Source organism: Narcine bancroftii, chromosome 2 (genome assembly GCF_036971445.1).
Source record: "Narcine bancroftii isolate sNarBan1 chromosome 2, sNarBan1.hap1, whole genome shotgun sequence".
In the NCBI taxonomy this organism is placed as follows: Eukaryota; Metazoa; Chordata; class Chondrichthyes; order Torpediniformes; family Narcinidae; genus Narcine; species Narcine bancroftii.
The window spans coordinates 254,822,509-254,841,712 of record NC_091470.1 but is presented as its reverse complement, the minus strand read 5'-3'; the positions used below and the strand labels follow the sequence as shown (position 1 = coordinate 254,841,712).

Below are 19,204 nucleotides of genomic sequence, written 5' to 3'. Positions count from 1 at the left end.
TACTGATGTCTTCCACCATCTCAGGAAACTGTTCACACACTCATATACATATACATCCCACAGTGGAGCACTACAGTTACGACAGTGAGAAGGGTGTATTCTTATGAGGTTACAAAAGAGTTTACATTATCCTGACTATATAACATCCTTCCTTCTCAAGATAAAGAAAAAAATTTGTGCTCTTTATCGCTTTCTTTCCAGTGCAACTTAATTAACTGAACTTGTACACTAGTTTATTTACACAACCATTTTTAAATAGTTCTTATCGATATCACACTGGCAGCAGTATGTTGCTTTGCCATCTTGTCGCTTTGGCTGTGACCATTGGGCTTTGTGTTGCAAGTACGCGTATAGGTGATGTAGCTTGTTGTTCTTCACCTGACAACTGTTGTGTTGATGCTTCAGTATTAGTGGTTGTGGTCACTTCACTTGATACCTCATTTGATATTGGTGTTGCAGGCTTTGCTGGTATTAATACTTTCTGCTTCATCACATCTTGTGTGGGCCGGATGTGAAATTTGCTCCTCCTCAGCTGATTGCCAGAGTCTGTCTCGACAATGTATGATCTTGTTGTCTCAATTTCTACGATGACCTTTGCTGGGGGTCCATGTTTTCAACACTGGCTCTTGAATATGCACATGTTGCCCTCTGAAGAATTCTGGCAATGTTTGTGCACATTTGTTATAATGTTGGCATCCTTCTTCATGTGTGTCAGCCAGTCTTCTTCTGGTTTCTCCTGGTCTTCTGGAGGGTGTATTTTGCTTGGCAACGTTGTTTTATATCTCCTGCCATTTAGAAGTTCTGCCGGGGACTTCATGTCAGCCCTTAAAGGTATTGCTCATAATGATTGAAGAGCTAGGTATGGGCCTTCTTTTGTTTTGCGACACTTAACTAGTGTGCGATTCACAGTTTGTACGTCTTTCAATGAACCCAAGCTTTGGGGTAGTATGTACATGATGTAGCGACAACAAACCCATACTCTTCAGCCAGCTTTCTGAATTATTGTAACGTGAACTGTTCCATTGTCACATATTACCAGTTTGGGTATTCCTTGTACAGAAAGGAGCACACTCATTTCTGAGGTGATACATGACGCTCTCAGCTCTTTCACCCTTTTGACAAAGGGAAACAGTAGTAATGGGCTACTATTAATATACCACTCTTGATTCTTGGTGAACAAGTCTGCTCCCACTGTGTGCCATGGCCTGACAGGTATTTCTGTGGAAATCATTTCCTCTTTTTGTTGTGTGTTTCTGTACTTTAGGCATATTTGGCATATAACCACTATATATTCAAACACTTTGTTTATACCAGTCCAGTACACAGCTGTCTTCGCTCTGAGTTTGCATTTCTCCATTCCCATGTGACCTTCATATATTTTAAGGAGAATCTTTCTGCATTGTTTCAGATATAATCAGTCTTGATCCAGCCAGCAGAACACCATTCTCCAACGATGTCATCTCTAATAGACCAATATTGATGTATTAAAGGCAGTGTCTGTTTTATCCTCTCTAGTCATCCTTGTATTACATGTCGAAAAAGCCTTTGCAACACATCATCCTTATCTGTTTCTTCGTTGATCTGTCATAGTTTATTACTCATCACACTGACGAGATGACGTATCTTGATCACCATGACTTCCATTTCATATTTTTCATTTGAAGAAAGTCATGACAGTATCAGCAGGAACCATCTCTTTACCTCATTTATTTTAAGTCAGTCGTAGAAGTAATCTCTGCAGTCTAGCTGGTGCCTTGTTTGGGTTCTTCCTCTGGATATGTTCCAGTGTGCAATCATCACTTTCTATTATAAACTTTCTTCCATACAGAAACTTGTGAAACTTTTCACATCCAAATATGACCGCTAACAACTCTCTCTCAATATTGGCATATCTGGTCTCTGCTGTTGTTAGTGCTTTTGAGGCAAAAGCTATTGGTTTTCCTTTCTGTAATAATGGTGCACCGAGGCCTCTGTTAGATGCATCTACTTGCCGAGTGAGGGCTTTTTCTCAATTATAGTATCTCAACTCCACTTCTCTGCATATTATTTATTTGAGCTGGTCAAAACTTCTGATGTGATGGTGACCCCACTGAAATTCCATGTCTTCCTTCAGCAACTCTCTGATGTTTGCTGTGTAGTCTGACGTATGAAGGAACTCATGTATTGGACAAACCCAAGGAAAATTCTGAGTTCCTTTTTGTCCTTTGTGTACACCATTCCGAAGAACTGGCATTCCTTCTCTTTTATAATGCATTCAACTTTTGTTGTCACTGATCAATATCACAAACACAATCAATGCATTTTCTTAACCTTCTCTTGTACTTTATCCACGACTTTTGCATATTTTGCAACATCAGCTTTAACAGTTGCAATGTCCTCCATCACATTTGAAAGCTTATTCACAGATGTAAAACCCAAAGAAATCTGTTGAGACATTGCTTGAAATTGTTGCTCAAAATAGTTTTTACGTTTAGGTAAATGTCTACCCTGAGCTGCAACAGGTTTTTCTTGCATTTCTTTTTGTTCACTAAATTGCAATTATTCTTCTGAACTTGACTTGAAATTCTTCCACTGCTCCTGCTCCCAGTTCTTCTGCTTCCAGCACCGTTACTTTCTTACTCGCCCCCCCCCCACCCAGATCTTTGATCCTCCACCGATCCAGACTCGCTGGATCAACAAGTACCAGCCCCCTTCCCCCCCCCCCACCCCCGGGGAGAAAAATACTAGAAATTGTGCACGTGAACTATTCATCTTCTGTAGAAAAGCATTGCTTCACATCAGCGCCATCTTGCCCGGGATTCCACAGCATAGGTGCTAGCTTTATCCTTGGAGTAGCCAGTTGTCTTCGCTGCGAACGAGGAGGAATATTACCCAAGTTGCCTGGACCCAGCTCTAAGGTAGGCCTCACCTCTTCCAAGCTCAACGATTGCTTTAAAATCGGTTGTTTCATTGTTTGAGTCCTAGTTTATTTCATAGTTATTTCAAGTCGATCCAATAATACACTATTAAAACTTATGTATTTAAAAGGGCATTTCAAAATGGGGTTTTCACAAATCTGTTGGACGAGATAACTATCCACGTCTCTCTCCTACGCTATCACACCACGCCCCCTCTGATCTTCCTTCTTTGTTTCCTTGTACTTTTTGTGCTTGTATCTAACACAGCAATAACAATGGTACTTCCCTTTGGTTTCTGTTGAGACAATGACTTAGACTTCTTTAGGAATTATTGAAGTATCCTTAATATTTCAAAATATTGGTACATGGTTAATAGGCACATGCCATTCCAAAAATTGTACAACTTCCTCAAAAGTGGTGTCCCTTTCAGGAAGCATCTTAAGCTCTGCAACTTTGGTTCTCCATAAATCCTTCATCTGATAAAGTAATTTGTTTATAACAATTGACAAATTAGCAAGCAAATTTAGTTCTTGCAAATGTACAATACTTCCCATTGCATTACAACATCCTCTGAGAAAGAGTGCATATGCTTGTAAAGTCTTTGTGTCCTCTGATTTTATTGCTGACCAAGAAAGAATCTGGTCTCTGTGGGCCCTTGCGATTTTATGTTAATCACCATTATGACGATGCAATAATTCTTTTGCCCTTTTAAAACTTTGTTCTGCATTCATATATTGGCAAATTTTGACTAACTCCAGTATATTGTTCCAGGTAATAAAGACAATTTTGAGCATTTTTAGTATTATTTTCAATATGATGTTCAAAAAATTTCATGAACATCAGATATTATAAAGGATCTCCATTAAAAACTGGAATTTCCTTCTTAGGAAAATCATAGGAACCTTGTTGCTGCGCTAACATAGCAGAGATTTCATTTTCTTTTGCTATGAGTGATATTATATTGTCTTGTCCAACATGGCTTGTGACTGATTAAGGTGAATGGAGAAAACAGATCTTGAACTGGTGCCATAGACGTAGGACCTTGAGTTGTAAGTGATGGCAATGATGGAAATCCTTGGGTTCTAAGTGATGGTATTGTTTCCTGTTTCAAAATTTTATTTATCATTTGTATCAATAAAAAAAATTCAATAATACAATAATTATTTTAAGTCATACAACATGATATAAAAAAAATTAAATTTTTCTCCCCAACCCTCGTCCCTCCCAAAAGAAAAGGATAAAAAGGAAAGAACACTACTTCGACATGTATTTTATTAGCATATATAATATTCATTGAGGTCTTTCATGGCTTGGTTCAGCATCATGCTGAAGAAGATTGAAAAGAGGGTTGGTGCGAGAACGCAGCCTTGCTTCATGCCATTGTTTATGGAGAAGGGTTCAGAGAGCTCATTGCTGTATCTGACCCGACCTTGTTGGTTTTCGTGCAGTTGGATAATCATGTTGAGGAACTTTGGGGGGCATCCGATGCGCTCTAGTATTTGCCAAAGCTCTTTCCTGCTCACAGTGTCGAAGGCTTTGGTGAGGTCAACAAAGGTGATGTAGAGTCCTTTGTTTTGTTCTCTGCACTTTTCTTGGAGCTGTCTGAGGGCAAAGACCATGTCAGTAGTTCCTCTGTTTGCGCAAAAGCCGCACTGTGATTCTGGGATTCAACAATGAAGACGCTGTTTACATCCGGAAACCGCACAGTACCGCACGGATGGCAGTCTCTTCAATCTGAGGCGCCTGCAAGCTCACACCAAGACACAAGAGAAACTTGTCCGTGAACTAATCTTTGCAGATGATGCCGCTTTAGTTGCCCATTCAGAGCCATCTCTTCAGCGCTTGACGTCCTGTTTTGCGGAAACTGCCAAAATATTTGGCCTGGAAGTCAGCCTGAAGAAAATTGAGGTCCTCCATCAGACAGCTCCCCACCATGACTACCAGCCCCCCCACATCTCCATCGGGCACACAAAACTCAAAACGGTCAACCAGTTTACCTATCTCAGCTGCACCATTTCATCAGATGCAAGGATCAACAACGAGATAGACAACAGACTCGCCAAGGCAAATAGCGCCTTTGGAAGACTACACAAAAGAGTCTGGAAAAACAACCAACTGAAAAACCTCAAAGATAAGCGTATACAGAGCCGTTGTCATACCCACACTCCTGTTCGGCACTGAATCATGGGTCCTCTACCGACATCACCTACGGCTCCTAGAACGCTTCCACCAGCGTTGTCTCCGCTTCATCCTCAACATTCATTGGAGCGCTTTCATCCCTAACGTCGAAGTACTCGAGATGGCAGAGGTCGACAGCATCGAGTCCACGCTGCTGAAGATCCAGCTGCGCTGGGTGGGTCACATCTCCAGAATGGAGGACCATCGCCTTCCCAAGATCGTGTTATATGGCGAGCTCTCCACTGGCCACCGTGACAGAGGTGCACCAAAGGTACAAGGACTGCCTAAAGAAATCTCTTGGTGCCTGCCACATTGACCACTGCCAGTGGGCTGATATCGCCTCACAGTTTGGCGGGCAGCAACCTCCTTTGAAGAAGACCGCAGAGCCCACCTCACTGACAAAAGGTAAAGGAGGAAAAACCCAACACCCAACCCCAACCAACCAATTTTCCGCTGCAACCGTGTCTGCCTGTCCCGCATCGGACTTGTCAGCCACAAACGAGCCTGCAGCTGACGTGGACATTTACCCCCTCCATAAATCTTCGTCCGCGAAGCCAAGCCAAAGAAGAAGAATATTCATTGATTAGTTTTGTAGCTTCTAATTGAGAGGGGTGGGTAAAGTGGAGAAGGTGGATGGAGTTTTGTTCATAACATCCATATATAGTTTCCAAATTTTGTTTTCAGCTCAATTCCTTTAACTATATGTAATTTTTTTCTAAAGGAATACAATGTTGCATTTCAATATGCCATCTGTCTATTTATACCAAACTGAGTTTTCAAGATTACCGCTATACATTTCTTTGCAGTCGCTACTGCTATATTAAAAATAATTTCTTAATATTTGTCCAATTTCAGTTTTGTATCTTTTTCATATATATTCCCAAGTAAAAATATTCTTGGATCTTTTTGTATCTTTACCTTCATAATTTGTTCTAATAATACACTTAAATGATTCCAAAATCTTTCTAGTTTTTCACAGGACCGTACCAAATGTAAAAAAGTCCCTATTTCCTTGGTACATCAAAAACACTTACCTGAATAATTAGAATTAATTTATGTGGAGTATAGTACAATTGAAGAAAATTATATTGAACCATCTGATATCTAGCATTAACTGTATTTGTAACACTCGACATAATTTTCACCATATTTCCTCCTGAATTTGTATATTTAAATCTTTCTCCCATCCTAATTTTGATTTGTATAAATCTTTTCTCCTTGTAGTTTCATGTAATTTTATGTACATATTGGCAATAAATTTCTTAACAATAAGTGCATCTTTTATTATACCTTCAAATTGACTTTGTTCTGGGAGTCTCAAATCTGTTCCCAATTTCTTTTTTAAGTATGATTTTAATTGGTAATATGCAAAAATTTGTATTATTTTGTAATATATTTACCTTTTAATTGCTCAAAAGTTAAGATCATTAAAAAAAAATCTTGTATCCTCTGTATACCTTTACTATACCAATTATCAAATAAACAATTATTCAAAGTGAAAGGAATAAGTTGATTTAGTTTTAACAACATTTTTGTTAATTCATAATTTTTACTCCCTCTCTCCATATGAATCCCATTCCATATTTTCAATATATGTTTTAAAATTGGTAATTCTGTGGTGGAATGAGCAGTGGGAGAGAAACAGCCAACATGTTGTGAGTCGTTAATGATAATTTTTACTTAAATGCCCCTTTAAGGACATGAGCTCAGTCACCTGGTGCATTGTGACATCATAATCGCTACCCAGGGTGCGCACTGGAAGGGATGCTGGAGTCAGAGAGAAACCTCTGATGATGCCATTTCCCCATTCCTGCCTCGCTATGTGGCAATACAAGTGGGTCCGGTTCGCCATGTGTACGTGCGCCACTACACACCTCCCAGAACCTGTTACGCGTCCTGTCGCTTTGGCGGCCGGCCCCAGCGCTTGAGCACAGCCGTCTGCACCAGCTGTGATAAGTCCAGATGGGCTGCCTTCAGGCGGTCCACCGTAAAAAAAAGTTCCTCTCTCCCCCCAATGTCCAGGGTGAAGGTTCCGCTGGACCGGTGCAAGACTTTGTATGGTTTCTCGTACGGTCGCTGTAGCAGTGCACCTTGTGGTCCCCTCCGCACGAAAACGAACTGGGCCGAGTCAAGCTCATTGTCAAGATGAAATGGCTGGGTGTTGTGGCGTGCCAGAGGTGGGGGAGCTAGAGAGGCCAGTCACCTGCGTAGATCCGCCAGCAGGTTTTTGTGGGTGGCAGTGGTGTCAGGATCTGGGCTGAAAAACTTACCCGGCAGGGAAAGCGGTGCGTCATAGACCATCTCCGCTGCTGAAGCCTGCAGGCCCTCCTTGGGTGCTGTCCTAATCCAGAGGAGGACCCAGGGTAGTTCATCCCCCCAGTCTGGTTCAGAGAGCCTAGCCATAAGCGATGCCTTCAGGTGCCTGTGGAACCTCTCCACCAACCCATTGGACTGCGGGTGGTATGCTGTGGTGGAGCTTGACCCCCCCCCAGGAGCTTCGCCATCGAAGTCCACAGGGGAGACGTGAACTGCGCCCCTCTGTGACTAGTGATGTGCACCGGGACTCCGAAATGGGCAATCCATTGGCTGACCAGAGTCCTGGTGCATGTCTCTGTGGAGGCCTCCTTAATTAGGACAGCCTCTGGCCACCTTGTGGCCTGATCCACCACCATGAGAGGTATCGAACCTCCTTGTGGTTGTGCTGGAATCTGCAAACCGCCGGATCGAAGTTCTGGATGGGGGCTCTGGACCTTGGAGGTCTGGCACCTGGTACAGTTCTGGACCTTGGAGGTCTGGCACCTGGTACAGTTCTGGACCTTGGAGGTCTGGCACCTGGTACAGTTCTGGACCTTGGAGGTCTGGCACCTGGTACAGTTCTGGACCTTGGAGGTCTGGCACCTGGTACAGTTCTGGACCTTGGAGGTCTGGCACCTGGTACAGTTCTGGACCTTGGAGGTCTGGCACCTGGTACAGTTCTGGACCTTGGAGGTCTGGCACCTGGTACAGTTCTGGACCTTGGAGGTCTGGCACCTGGTACAGTTCTGGACCTTGGAGGTCTGGCACCTGGTACAGTTCTGGACCTTGGAGGTCTGGCACCTGGTACAGTTCTGGACCTTGGAGGTCTGGCACCTGGTACAGTTCTGGACCTTGGAGGTCTGGCACCTGGTACAGTTCTGGACCTTGGAGGTCTGGCACCTGGTACAGTTCTGGACCTTGGAGGTCTGGCACCTGGTACAGTTCTGGACCTTGGAGGTCTGGCACCTGGTACAGTTCTGGACCTTGGAGGTCTGGCACCTGGTACAGTTCTGGACCTTGGAGGTCTGGCACCTGGTACAGTTCTGGACCTTGGAGGTCTGGCACCTGGTACAGTTCTGGACCTTGGAGGTCTGGCACCTGGTACAGTTCTGGACCTTGGAGGTCTGGCACCTGGTACAGTTCTGGACCTTGGAGGTCTGGCACCTGGTACAGTTCTGGACCTTGGAGGTCTGGCACCTGGTACAGTTCTGGACCTTGGAGGTCTGGCACCTGGTACAGTTCTGGACCTTGGAGGTCTGGCACCTGGTACAGTTCTGGACCTTGGAGGTCTGGCACCTGGTACAGTTCTGGACCTTGGAGGTCTGGCACCTGGTACAGTTCTGGACCTTGGAGGTCTGGCACCTGGTACAGTTCTGGACCTTGGAGGTCTGGCACCTGGTACAGTTCTGGACCTTGGAGGTCTGGCACCTGGTACAGTTCTGGACCTTGGAGGTCTGGCACCTGGTACAGTTCTGGACCTTGGAGGTCTGGCACCTGGTACAGTTCTGGACCTTGGAGGTCTGGCACCTGGTACAGTTCTGGACCTTGGAGGTCTGGCACCTGGTACAGTTCTGGACCTTGGAGGTCTGGCACCTGGTACAGTTCTGGACCTTGGAGGTCTGGCACCTGGTACAGTTCTGGACCTTGGAGGTCTGGCACCTGGTACAGTTCTGGACCTTGGAGGTCTGGCACCTGGTACAGTTCTGGACCTTGGAGGTCTGGCACCTGGTACAGTTCTGGACCTTGGAGGTCTGGCACCTGGTACAGTTCTGGACCTTGGAGGTCTGGCACCTGGTACAGTTCTGGACCTTGGAGGTCTGGCACCTGGTACAGTTCTGGACCTTGGAGGTCTGGCACCTGGTACAGTTCTGGACCTTGGAGGTCTGGCACCTGGTACAGTTCTGGACCTTGGAGGTCTGGCACCTGGTACAGTTCTGGACCTTGGAGGTCTGGCACCTGGTACAGTTCTGGACCTTGGAGGTCTGGCACCTGGTACAGTTCTGGACCTTGGAGGTCTGGCACCTGGTACAGTTCCTGGCCAGTTCCGCCACCTCCTTCTTCAGTCTGCACCAGACAAACCACTCCACGGCCATCCGCACAGTTGTCTTTACCGCTGGGTGATTGAAGTCGTGGATCAGACTGAAGACCTTCGCTCTCTAGTGCGGCAGGACCATCAGGCATGGCATGCCTGTTGAGATGTCGCAGAGCAATGTGTCCAGGCTGCTGGGCACCCAGACATCCTTGAGTTTGAAGCCCGAGATGGCAGTCTTCAAGCTAATAATGCCATGGGCTAGTAAAGTCATGGGCGAAGATGGATTTCCACTCAAGTTTCACAAAGAATTCAAAGATTTGTTAATACTATTATTCATGGACGTAATAGAGCAAGCAGCAGAAACACAGATATTACCGGACTCTTTCTCAATGAACCTGGGAGATTGCTGGAAAATTTAAAGGAAACTTTAATAATATGGAAGAGTATCAGGGTATACAATAAATTTGGATAAAAATGAAATTCTACCTTTAACAAATCATGATTATGAACAATATAAAGCAAGAAGTATTCTCAAATGGGAAAATGAAATGTCTGGGAATTATGCTTGATAACAATTTGAATAATCTTATAAATTGAATTACTCTTCCCTGCTGGCAAATATAGAATAAGACCTACAAAAATGGAAGGACCTGCCCAATGTTAAAAGGCGAGAGTTATTTGCATCAAAATGAAGATAATGCCAAAAATTCAATATTTATTCCAGTCAATACCAATCATTTACCAAAAAAGTTTTTTTTAAGACAATAAATAATTTAGTAAGACAATTCCTATGGAATAATAAAGTACCAAGAATAGCATTAGAAAAATTGATATAGGATCATAAAGCGACTCCCAGATTTAAAAAAAAAATACTCGGCTGCACAATTAAGATTTTTGGCATCTTTCTTTGATTTAAATCCACCAAAATGGGTGCTTATGGGATTAAAAGGAATGAATGAAAAAGTGATTAAAGATTTTATTTATAAATTGGATTCAAAATTAGGAAAAAGACTTCAAACCCAATATTGATTCATATTGTAAAAATTTGGCAGGATATTAACAATAATGTACGAAGAAAAACTGGAATTTCGTTAAGATCGCCATTAAGTAATAACCCGATGCTACCTATGATAATGGGAAATAGGATTCTAAATATATGGCTACAAAAAGGGGATTGACCTTATTGCGGACTGCTACAAAGACAGTGTCTTAATGTCATTTGAACAAATGAAGAAAAACTATAGAATTCCAAATGGTACTTTCCTCATTTATCTGCAATTAAGAGTTTTTCCAAGAGAAGTTTGGGGAAATGACAGGACTCCTCCGGGAGTAAGTGAATTGGAACACACATTATGGATGGGTAATATACCCAAATGGAAGGGAAAATAGCCTGGATTACATGGATCAAGAGAAGATGGGAAGCAGATCTGGCAGGAAATATAGCAGAACAATCTTGGTCTGAATGGTGCAAAGATGGGGTAACCTCAATTATTAATGCGCAGTATGGCTTGGTACAGTACAACTTTTTGCATCAATTATATTTGACCCCACAAAGACTACACAAATTAAAACCAGAAATATCAGATGCTTTCGATGCGAAATAGAGGAAGGAACATTTCTACACTCCGTATAGTTATGTACAAAAGTTCATTCTTTCTGGCAAGAAAGATCAGACGTCTTAACAAGGATTACCAGAGTTAACTTTCCAGATAACTCGAAATATATTTACTGAGAAATTTTATGGATATTAGCAATAACCTCACAGAGTTTCAAATATCTTTTATTAAGATTGCATTGGCAGTAGCCAAGAAATGTGCAGCAGTTACATGGAAGTCAGATACATCGATTGCTCTGGCACGATGGATATCAGAAATGGACAGATCACATACAAGAAACAAATGATACATTCCTCAAGATCTGGCAACCATGCTTAAATTAAGTTAGTGCTCCAGTACAATAATGCTGCTTCGATGTTATATCCCTTTTAATAGAATGCAGATTGTAAGCTCTGACAGTGGACAGAAAGACAATATTCATTTATTTCTTATGTTAAAAGGGAAGGGGGTAGTGGGGAGGCTAGAATGTTTATTGTTTGAAAATTTTGTTTTATTTGACTTAAGTTTATGTATAAATAGTATTTATTATATTAATATATAGATATTTATGAAAACTTTGTATTTTTAAAGAAAAACATTTTATGTAAAAGATGTATATTTGATATAGGTTTGAAAACCAAAAATATTTCAGAAGTTGCCAGTCACTTCCAGAAATCACAACAATAGTGTGAACTTCCATTGTGACCACTAAAATAACCACACAAGGCATTTTTAGAGTGAACCAAAAAGATACTTTTCATCGCCTACACGATCTTTTAAAAGCCAGAATCATGCGCTCGACACATGCTGATATCATCACACACTGATGTCACATGGCCGGTTCTATGCCTCCTGGGAGTTCTAGTGCCGCTATACTCCCCCCTCCTCCGCCCCCAGAACGAGCAGAAAGGTTTGTCTATCTTTTAGGTGGTCGACCTCTGTGACAGACTGTTGCCTGCTGCAGTGCGGAAGACTTGTCCACATGAGCTGGTTTAAGCCTGTCAATAGTGAAAGACTGTGGCTTCCCCCCAATGTCCAAATACAGGTCGACCTAGTCTGTTTCAGTATCCTATAATGTCCTTTGTAGGGCTTCTGTAAAGGTTGACCAAGTGTTCCCCTTTTAATGAAGGCATATTCGCAATTTTTGAGATCTTCAGGCACAAAAGAAGTGTTCTCCATGTGACGATGGTGGTATAGGAGTCAATTTTCTTCCAGTCTCCCTTAGCCTGCTCAACAGATCCTTAGGATCATCGCTGGAGTAGAAGCTTGATGGTCCTCCTTTGGAGTTCTTCTAACACTCAGCAATACCCAGGGCAGCTCATCAGCTCTGTTCAGGCCCTCTAACCGAGCCATCGAGGCAGACTTGAGATGCTGATGAAATCTTTCCACCATTCCATTGGCCTGGGGAGGATATGCATCCATATGATGAATTGTTGTACCGAGCAAGTGAGACAAGGCTGTCCACAGCGAGGAAGTAAATTGTGGTCTTCTATCCGAAGTAACACGTGCCAGTTAACCAAAATGAGACACCCAGGAGCGCCCGAGCACGTGTCTGTTGTAGCATCTACTATAGACACGGTCTCAGACCACCGCATAAACCTATTACTGTAAAAGGACAACAGTATCTTCTTGAAATAGGAAGTGGACCAACGACGTCCACGTGGATACAAGCAAAACGGCAAGTAACTGCCAGGAAGGACTGCAGTGGTGCCTTAATATGCCGCTGAACTTTTGCTTTTTGGCAGGCAATGCAGGACCTCACCATTTGTGTAACATCTTTTTTAAGACCGTGCCACACGAACCTGTCCGAAACCATACAAATGGTCAATCTTATCAATGGATGTGAGAGATCATGAACAGAGTTGAATACTTGACGTTTCAATGCTGCCAGAACTACTGGGTACAGGTGATGTGTTGATATATCACAGAGGAGTAGTTTACCATTAACTCCAAACTGGATGTCTTTCAACTGAAGGTTTGTGATTGCAGCTCTTGTGCTGCGGCCAAAGCTGCGCCGTCAATACCTTGATCTACAGATGAAACCTCAAGTGGAGCAGAGCGGGAAAGTACATCAGCTTCTACATTGTCTTTTCTGGAAATATGTCGTATTTTTGTGGAGAATTCTTAAATGAACGATAATTGCTGTTGAGCTGACCAAGACTCTGCAACCTTGGAATATGCAAAAGTTAAGGACTTGTGGTTAGCGTACATAGTAAAATCTCTGCCTTCCAAAAAAAAAACGCAAGTGTCGAATAGAAAAGTAAATAACCAAAATCTCCTTGTCAAAAGTACTGTATTTCTCCTCTGCTTCACCAAGATAGCAGCTAAGGAATGCTAACTGTTTCTATTGCCCGTTGACATATTGATGAAGTGCATCTCCTACAGCCATACTGGAAGCATCTGTAGAAAGGGTGGTGGCTGCATTTAAAACTGAGTAGCTGAGCATAGTGGCCTGAGTCAGCAATTCTTTCATCTTCAAGAAGGCATAGTTTCCCCTTTCAGACCAATGGGTGGTTCTGGCGTTTCCAGACAGTAAATCGAAAAGCAGCTTCATTATGAGCTGCTCCTGGAAGAAACCAACAGTAAAAATTTACCATCCCCAAGAATTTCTGCAGGCTTTTAATCATAGCAGGTATTGAGTACTTGGTAATGGCCTCAACTTTGGTTGTCAGTGGAGTCACACCTTCCTGAATAATCCTATACCCCAACAAATCAATCATTTCTCATCCAAAAACACAGTTATCCAGATTGATTAGTTCTGAAGGAGCACAGTCTCCCAACCCATCGAAATGTAGTAGTCTGACTGCCCTTTCTCTACAGGACATCCATATACATGTAATACAATTGCTTTTAAAAGTGTCATACTTGCTGGTATGTGGTGGATCCCAAAGGAAGTCACCAACCCACTTAGCAATGGCATGGTTCAGGGCACTGACAAGATGGTAATAATGAGTGGTATTCAATTCAACTTTGCAAAGGTGAAATTGTGTTTCAGCCGGTTGTAACCACAGTTCAAGCTCAGCTGTCCAGAAAGGCGCTAGCAACGGCTGCAGAGCCAGGTTTGTCCAAAAATACATTTTTGGACTCGTTGGGGTCACCGATTGTGGCCACGTCGAAATAACTACACAAGGCATTTCTTGAGTGAATCAAACGGATTTATTCTTTATCACCCGCACAACCTTTTAAAAGTCAGAATCGCGCGCTTGACACCCGCAGATGTCTTCACGCACTGATGTCACATGGCGGGTTTGATGCCTCCTGGAAGTTGCAGTGCCGCCAGAGCACTTTGTAATATAATTTTAGCATTGATAAATGATTGTAGATACTTCCCATTTATGACTTAATATTCTTATGCATCTGTGCTATATTTCTGTGTCATAGACAGATTTATTCAAATACTAATTTATTCTATAACTGTGTTATTGCAGATTGAGTAATTTAAACATTTATTCTACCACAACTAAAATTTCTCTAGCTGTTAGAATTTCAGGAAATACATTTGTGTGGCAGAAAGTTTGACAAGGAAACCTGTTACTCAATAATTCCAAATTCTTTCATTCACATTCTATTTATAATAACTGGTTCATATTAAACCAGGATTAGATTTTACTACAAACTTTTATTTTTTTTATTGGTTTAATAGCATATAAAAATGCAACCAATTCAAAGCCCCCAACAGAGGTGGATTTCAAGATGTTAAATGATCCAAACCACATGCTGGTTAGCCGAATCCCAAGGATCCCTTACCTTCAGCAAAGCCAATATTCGACCAGTGCTTATTTTGCTTTTCAAAGTTATCATGGGTCCCTCCAGTCTGTACATTGTTGGTACTAGATAAAAGACATTTTTTCAAAAGGCAAGAAATAATTATTTAACAAAGATAAGAATTATTGAAGCATTAGTAAATTTGATAAGGACAAGTTAACAAGAAAGGCATTAAATCTATATTTCCATTCTTGAGGTTTCATTGGAGTGCCACTGTCATTTTGCAGGCCAGTCCATATCTTCCAGCACAGGTGCTACAATTCAATATATTTACCAACTTGGTTGCACTTGTTTCTGAGTCAGAAAGTTAAAATTATATTTTATAAACACACAATTTTGGCTGATACATTGGTGGAATACAGAGTCAAATTATATTGCCAGAAATGATACCATTTGTATGAGATTTTAAACTCTGGCCTGATTTACAAACTCAGATGACCGTCACAGATAACATTTGAACGCGTTTAGGAAATTGTCCTGTGTCCTTGCAACAACAAAAAAAAACCACTCGTCATACAAAAATAGCCTTCAACTTATTTGCTGTTCGTGGGTGCAAGAAGCTCAATAGCAACCACCCTTCCTTCAGTCAATAATGAAAGCAGACGTAAAAGAGATAAAGCATTGCAGTGTTTGGTCGACAGAATGAATGTAGTGAGCTTATTTTCTTCACGGTTAAATGCTCACCGCTTAGGACTTTTCGCTGTTCCCCTCTCGGTGGGTTCCATAACACATGACTTCATTTAATCGACCTGCAACTTAAAAGCACATAAACTTAACGCCATTGCCCTTACCAGTTGGGCGTTCATCACTGGTTTTCACCCCGGAAAAAGCAGGACCTATTTTACTGACGTCATTCACAGTGGGATTTATGACGCAATAAAGGCTCAATTAAGTCCCAGCCGGATCATTCTATGACGCTATCCAATAGCGGCGCCTGCAACACCGTGGAGGCGAAGATCCTATTTAGCAAGTTGGGCTCGACGGAATTGCCATGTATTACTTACTGAAAACAAAGTAAGGAGTTTTAATGGGCTGTCCTTCGGACAAGGAAAGCACAAACTGTATCTTAATACTTACACAGCACTACATTTCACAGTCTTGTTCAATATGTTTGGCATTCCATCTCAGTCTGCCAGAAAGTTGTGAGCACACAATTAAAACTGACAATAGAATCCTGAGAAGAATGACATAGCAGTACTTGGCAAAATATATATATTTTTAAAATACCCTCCATTCCTTTTAAAAGGTGCCGAATGCATGAACGGCAAACATAAAATAAACCTTTCCCAGAACCTCATTGACCTCACCCTCTCTGAGCCGGACCCCTCGTCACGGAAAATTGCTTGATGAAGTGAAGCAAGAAAGTGCACAGGCGCTATAGACTTTGTAGTAAACACGCAAGGGCCTCTGCAGGTCTCGCAGGGTCCAGATTATAACGAATGCATTACAGTTTACTGTCTATCTCGACCCACCCCCCGTAGACGTGGCTAGTTTTTTTAAAACTAGCTGTTCCCCAAATAAATTCTCCAGCCAGTTAAAATCGCTTTCAGTGTAACATTCACTCGCGAAGTCCATGCAATGGAAGATCTGAGGTTTTTGAGCAGTCTGGAAATAGAAATTAAGTCGAATTCGTAGCCGAATTCAAAAGGTAATTTTCCTGGGAGAAGTCATTTTCTTTACTGTAACTTTCAATTGAAAGATCATCTTCTCCAAGATGAGCCAGCAATGCTTCACCCCCGGCGGTTCCTTTCATGACGACCCACTTCCCACGTTGCCACCTCTCAATCCCTCATCCGGGCTGGAAGTCCGATGTTCCATTGGGTTGCGACGCTCGCGTGACGTCACGTCCGGCGTGAGACAGCGTGCTGCCCCTGCCCGAGGTCGGTGCCGGTTGGGGGATGAGCGCGCTCGGTTGCCGGGGTGAGGAACCGGTGCCCGGACAGTTTGACGACGCCGAGCCCAGTGAGAGGTAAGCAGCCGGAGGGCTCCTCGGCTTCGGTGTTGGTCGTCGCTCGGCCAGCGCCCTTGGAAGCTTTAACACCGTTCGGTTAGCGAGCCGTGTCCGTCCATCCCCGAGATAAGGTTCCCCGGGTGGCAAGGGTCCGGGCGGCGGAGGATCTATCCCCTCTTCTTCTCCCCACCCCCCCCCCCCCCCCCCCCATCCCACCCAACTGGGGCAAGGCTCCGTGGAGTAAAGCTGTTCCTCCTGGCCTAGACAAGGCCCCACTCTCTCTCCGAAGTCAAACGCAATTTGCTGGAGGAACTCAGCACCAGTGGGAGAAAACGTTTTGAGCTGAAGCTTAGAATAGAGAACTGGGTGGGCCTGATATAAATCTATACCAGATCAATCTAATCACGCACAATCTCACAGCCCATCACCCACTTTCCTTACATCCGTGTGCCGCCTCTGTGGTATCGGCCCCAGCCACTCACCAACCCTGTTTTTATTAAAAAACTTTTCTCTGACGTTTCCCCTAAACTTTCCTCCGCTCACTATAATCGGGTGTCCTCTGTTATTTCAAGATTCTTTTATGTCATGTAATAAAACCGATAATGTTACACAAAAAGTCAGAAAGAGAAGAAAGATGATCATCTGAAATGTCTGCCTCCTTTTCCGCAAATGTGATTTCTTCTCTCCACCATCAACTCAGCCCTCACCTGCTTCTCCTCCATTTCCCCGCTTGTCTGCCCTGGCCCCCTCTACCCTAATACACAACAAACGTGGGATTCTCTTTATCCTTCCCTTCCACCCCACAAGCCTCTGCATCCAGCATGTTATTCTCTGGAATTTTCAGCACTTACAACAGGATCCCACTATCAGACACATCTTCCCCTCACTGCCTTCCGTAGGGACTGCTCGCTTGTACATTCATCCCTCCCTACCAATTGCACCTTCTACTGTCCCTGCAGGAAATGCCACACTTGTGCCCAAATCATCTCCCTCGCCACAGTCCGGGGCCCCAAATAGGCTTTTCAAATGAAGCAACACTTTACTTGTGTATCCACAGGACTGATTTACTGCATTTGGTGCTCCCTTTGTTGCCTTCTCTACATGGGAGAGACTGGGCACAGACTGGGAGATTGCTTCCCTGAGCACCTTGGCTTTGTCTGTATCAGTGGCCATCTATTTCAATTCTGGGCCCCACTCCCATACTCATTTCTGTCCATGGCCTCATTATCCCACCAAGTCCATAGTAAACTGGAGGAACACTGGATTTTCCATCTGGGAACTCTCCAGCCAGATGGCATTAACATTGACTTCTCCAGTGTATACTAACCTACTCTCCATTCTCCCTCCCTTCTCCTCATTACCTCCAGCCTTTAGGACCCCACTCCTTCCCTCCCACTCCATTCCCCTTTTTTGTTCAAATGCCTGCCTGTATTCTTTCCATACCTTGATGAAGGGCTCAAGTTCTGTATCTTTGTCTTTCCTTTGTAAAGGACCTACTGAGTTTCTCCAGCATTGTGTTTTTACTTCAACCATGCTTTCTGCAGATTTTGTGTTTTACTTCCAAAAGAGAGTCCCTTCAGATCTAAAATTATCTGAAAGCATGCAAAGATGTGCCATCAGCAGAAAATGCCTGGTGCCCTTAAAGTCAGAAAGAAAAAAAAGATGATGTTCCAGTCGAGATCATCTGAAATGTCTGCCTTCATGTGACTTCTTCTCAACCACCATCAACTAGGCCTTCACCTGCTTCTCCTCCATTGCCCACTTGTCTGCCCTGGCCCCCCTCTACCCCTTGACACAGCAGGAAAAAAAAACCTTTATATATAACTTTATCTTTTGTAACTTGGTTGCAAAATGCTGGGATTCCAAAACCCAGAGTGCATTAATTCATGATTCCTTTAATGTCATAAAACAGATGTAATATTACACAATATTTGCTTTTGTCACCCTGAGAATGAGTGCTGACTGTCACTTTTCTTGATGAAGACCATTTTTTCTCTAGTTTTGCTGCTTGACCCGCTGAGTTCCTCCACCAAATTTTGCTTGTCTTTAGATTCCTGCATCTGCAGTCTCCTGTATGCAGTCCTGGTCTTTCTGCTGTGGAAATAGGCCATGTTCTACACTGGATAGGATCCTAAGAATGCACACTCCCTGCCCAATTTGTACGCTCACCATAGTGGTGCCCATGGGTAGCCCAATTGTCCAAGCATAACCATGGGTGCCTGGCTTGTTCCCTGCTCTTTGGGTATCCTATTGGTGCTATTTCATGCAGGCACAGTTATTCTGCTTGGAATAAATCTTGTAGTTATTCTGTAAATATGTTGATTGTTTTTTTTGCTGAAGTCTTAAATGTTCTTACTATCTTCATTTTGGCTAGCCTGATGACTGCTGGGTGTCAACCTTATTGAAAACTATTGTTTTTTGCTGGATTGACATGTTAATGCAGGATCACTAGTAGCGTTTTGAGTTGGCTACTTTTTTTTAATGTCTCAAT

The 19,204-nt window shown here is 43.1% G+C and overlaps 2 protein-coding genes across 11 annotated transcripts in view; one reads left to right on the top strand and one right to left on the bottom strand.

Moving 5' to 3' along the window:
• LOC138755247 (cancer-associated gene 1 protein-like) overlaps window positions 1–16,552 on the bottom strand; it is a 107,836-nt gene extending 91,284 nt beyond the window's left edge. For 2 of the 8 annotated variants that reach the window (XM_069920872.1, XM_069920871.1), the window contains exons 1-2: window positions 15,447–15,890; window positions 14,745–14,827 (exon numbers count right to left, since the gene is read on the bottom strand). In XM_069920872.1, the coding sequence (XP_069776973.1) occupies window positions 14,745–14,827; window positions 15,447–15,502 (139 nt within the window). In that variant the 5' untranslated portion in view covers window positions 15,503–15,890. Of the gene's footprint in view, window positions 1–14,744; window positions 14,828–15,446; window positions 15,892–16,069 lie in introns of those variants that run through there. The other 6 variants (XM_069920873.1, XM_069920876.1, XM_069920869.1 and 3 more) reach the window with 5 other exon arrangements.
• Window positions 15,676–19,204, top strand: part of riok1 (RIO kinase 1 (yeast)) — a 59,716-nt gene continuing 56,187 nt past the window's right edge. Inside the window, exon 1 of one of the 3 annotated variants that reach the window (XM_069920892.1) lies at window positions 15,676–15,776. In XM_069920892.1, coding sequence (XP_069776993.1) covers window positions 15,754–15,776 — 23 coding nt within the window. In that variant the 5' untranslated portion in view covers window positions 15,676–15,753. Of the gene's footprint in view, window positions 15,777–16,601; window positions 16,732–19,204 lie in introns of those variants that run through there. The other 2 variants (XM_069920891.1, XM_069920893.1) reach the window with 2 other exon arrangements.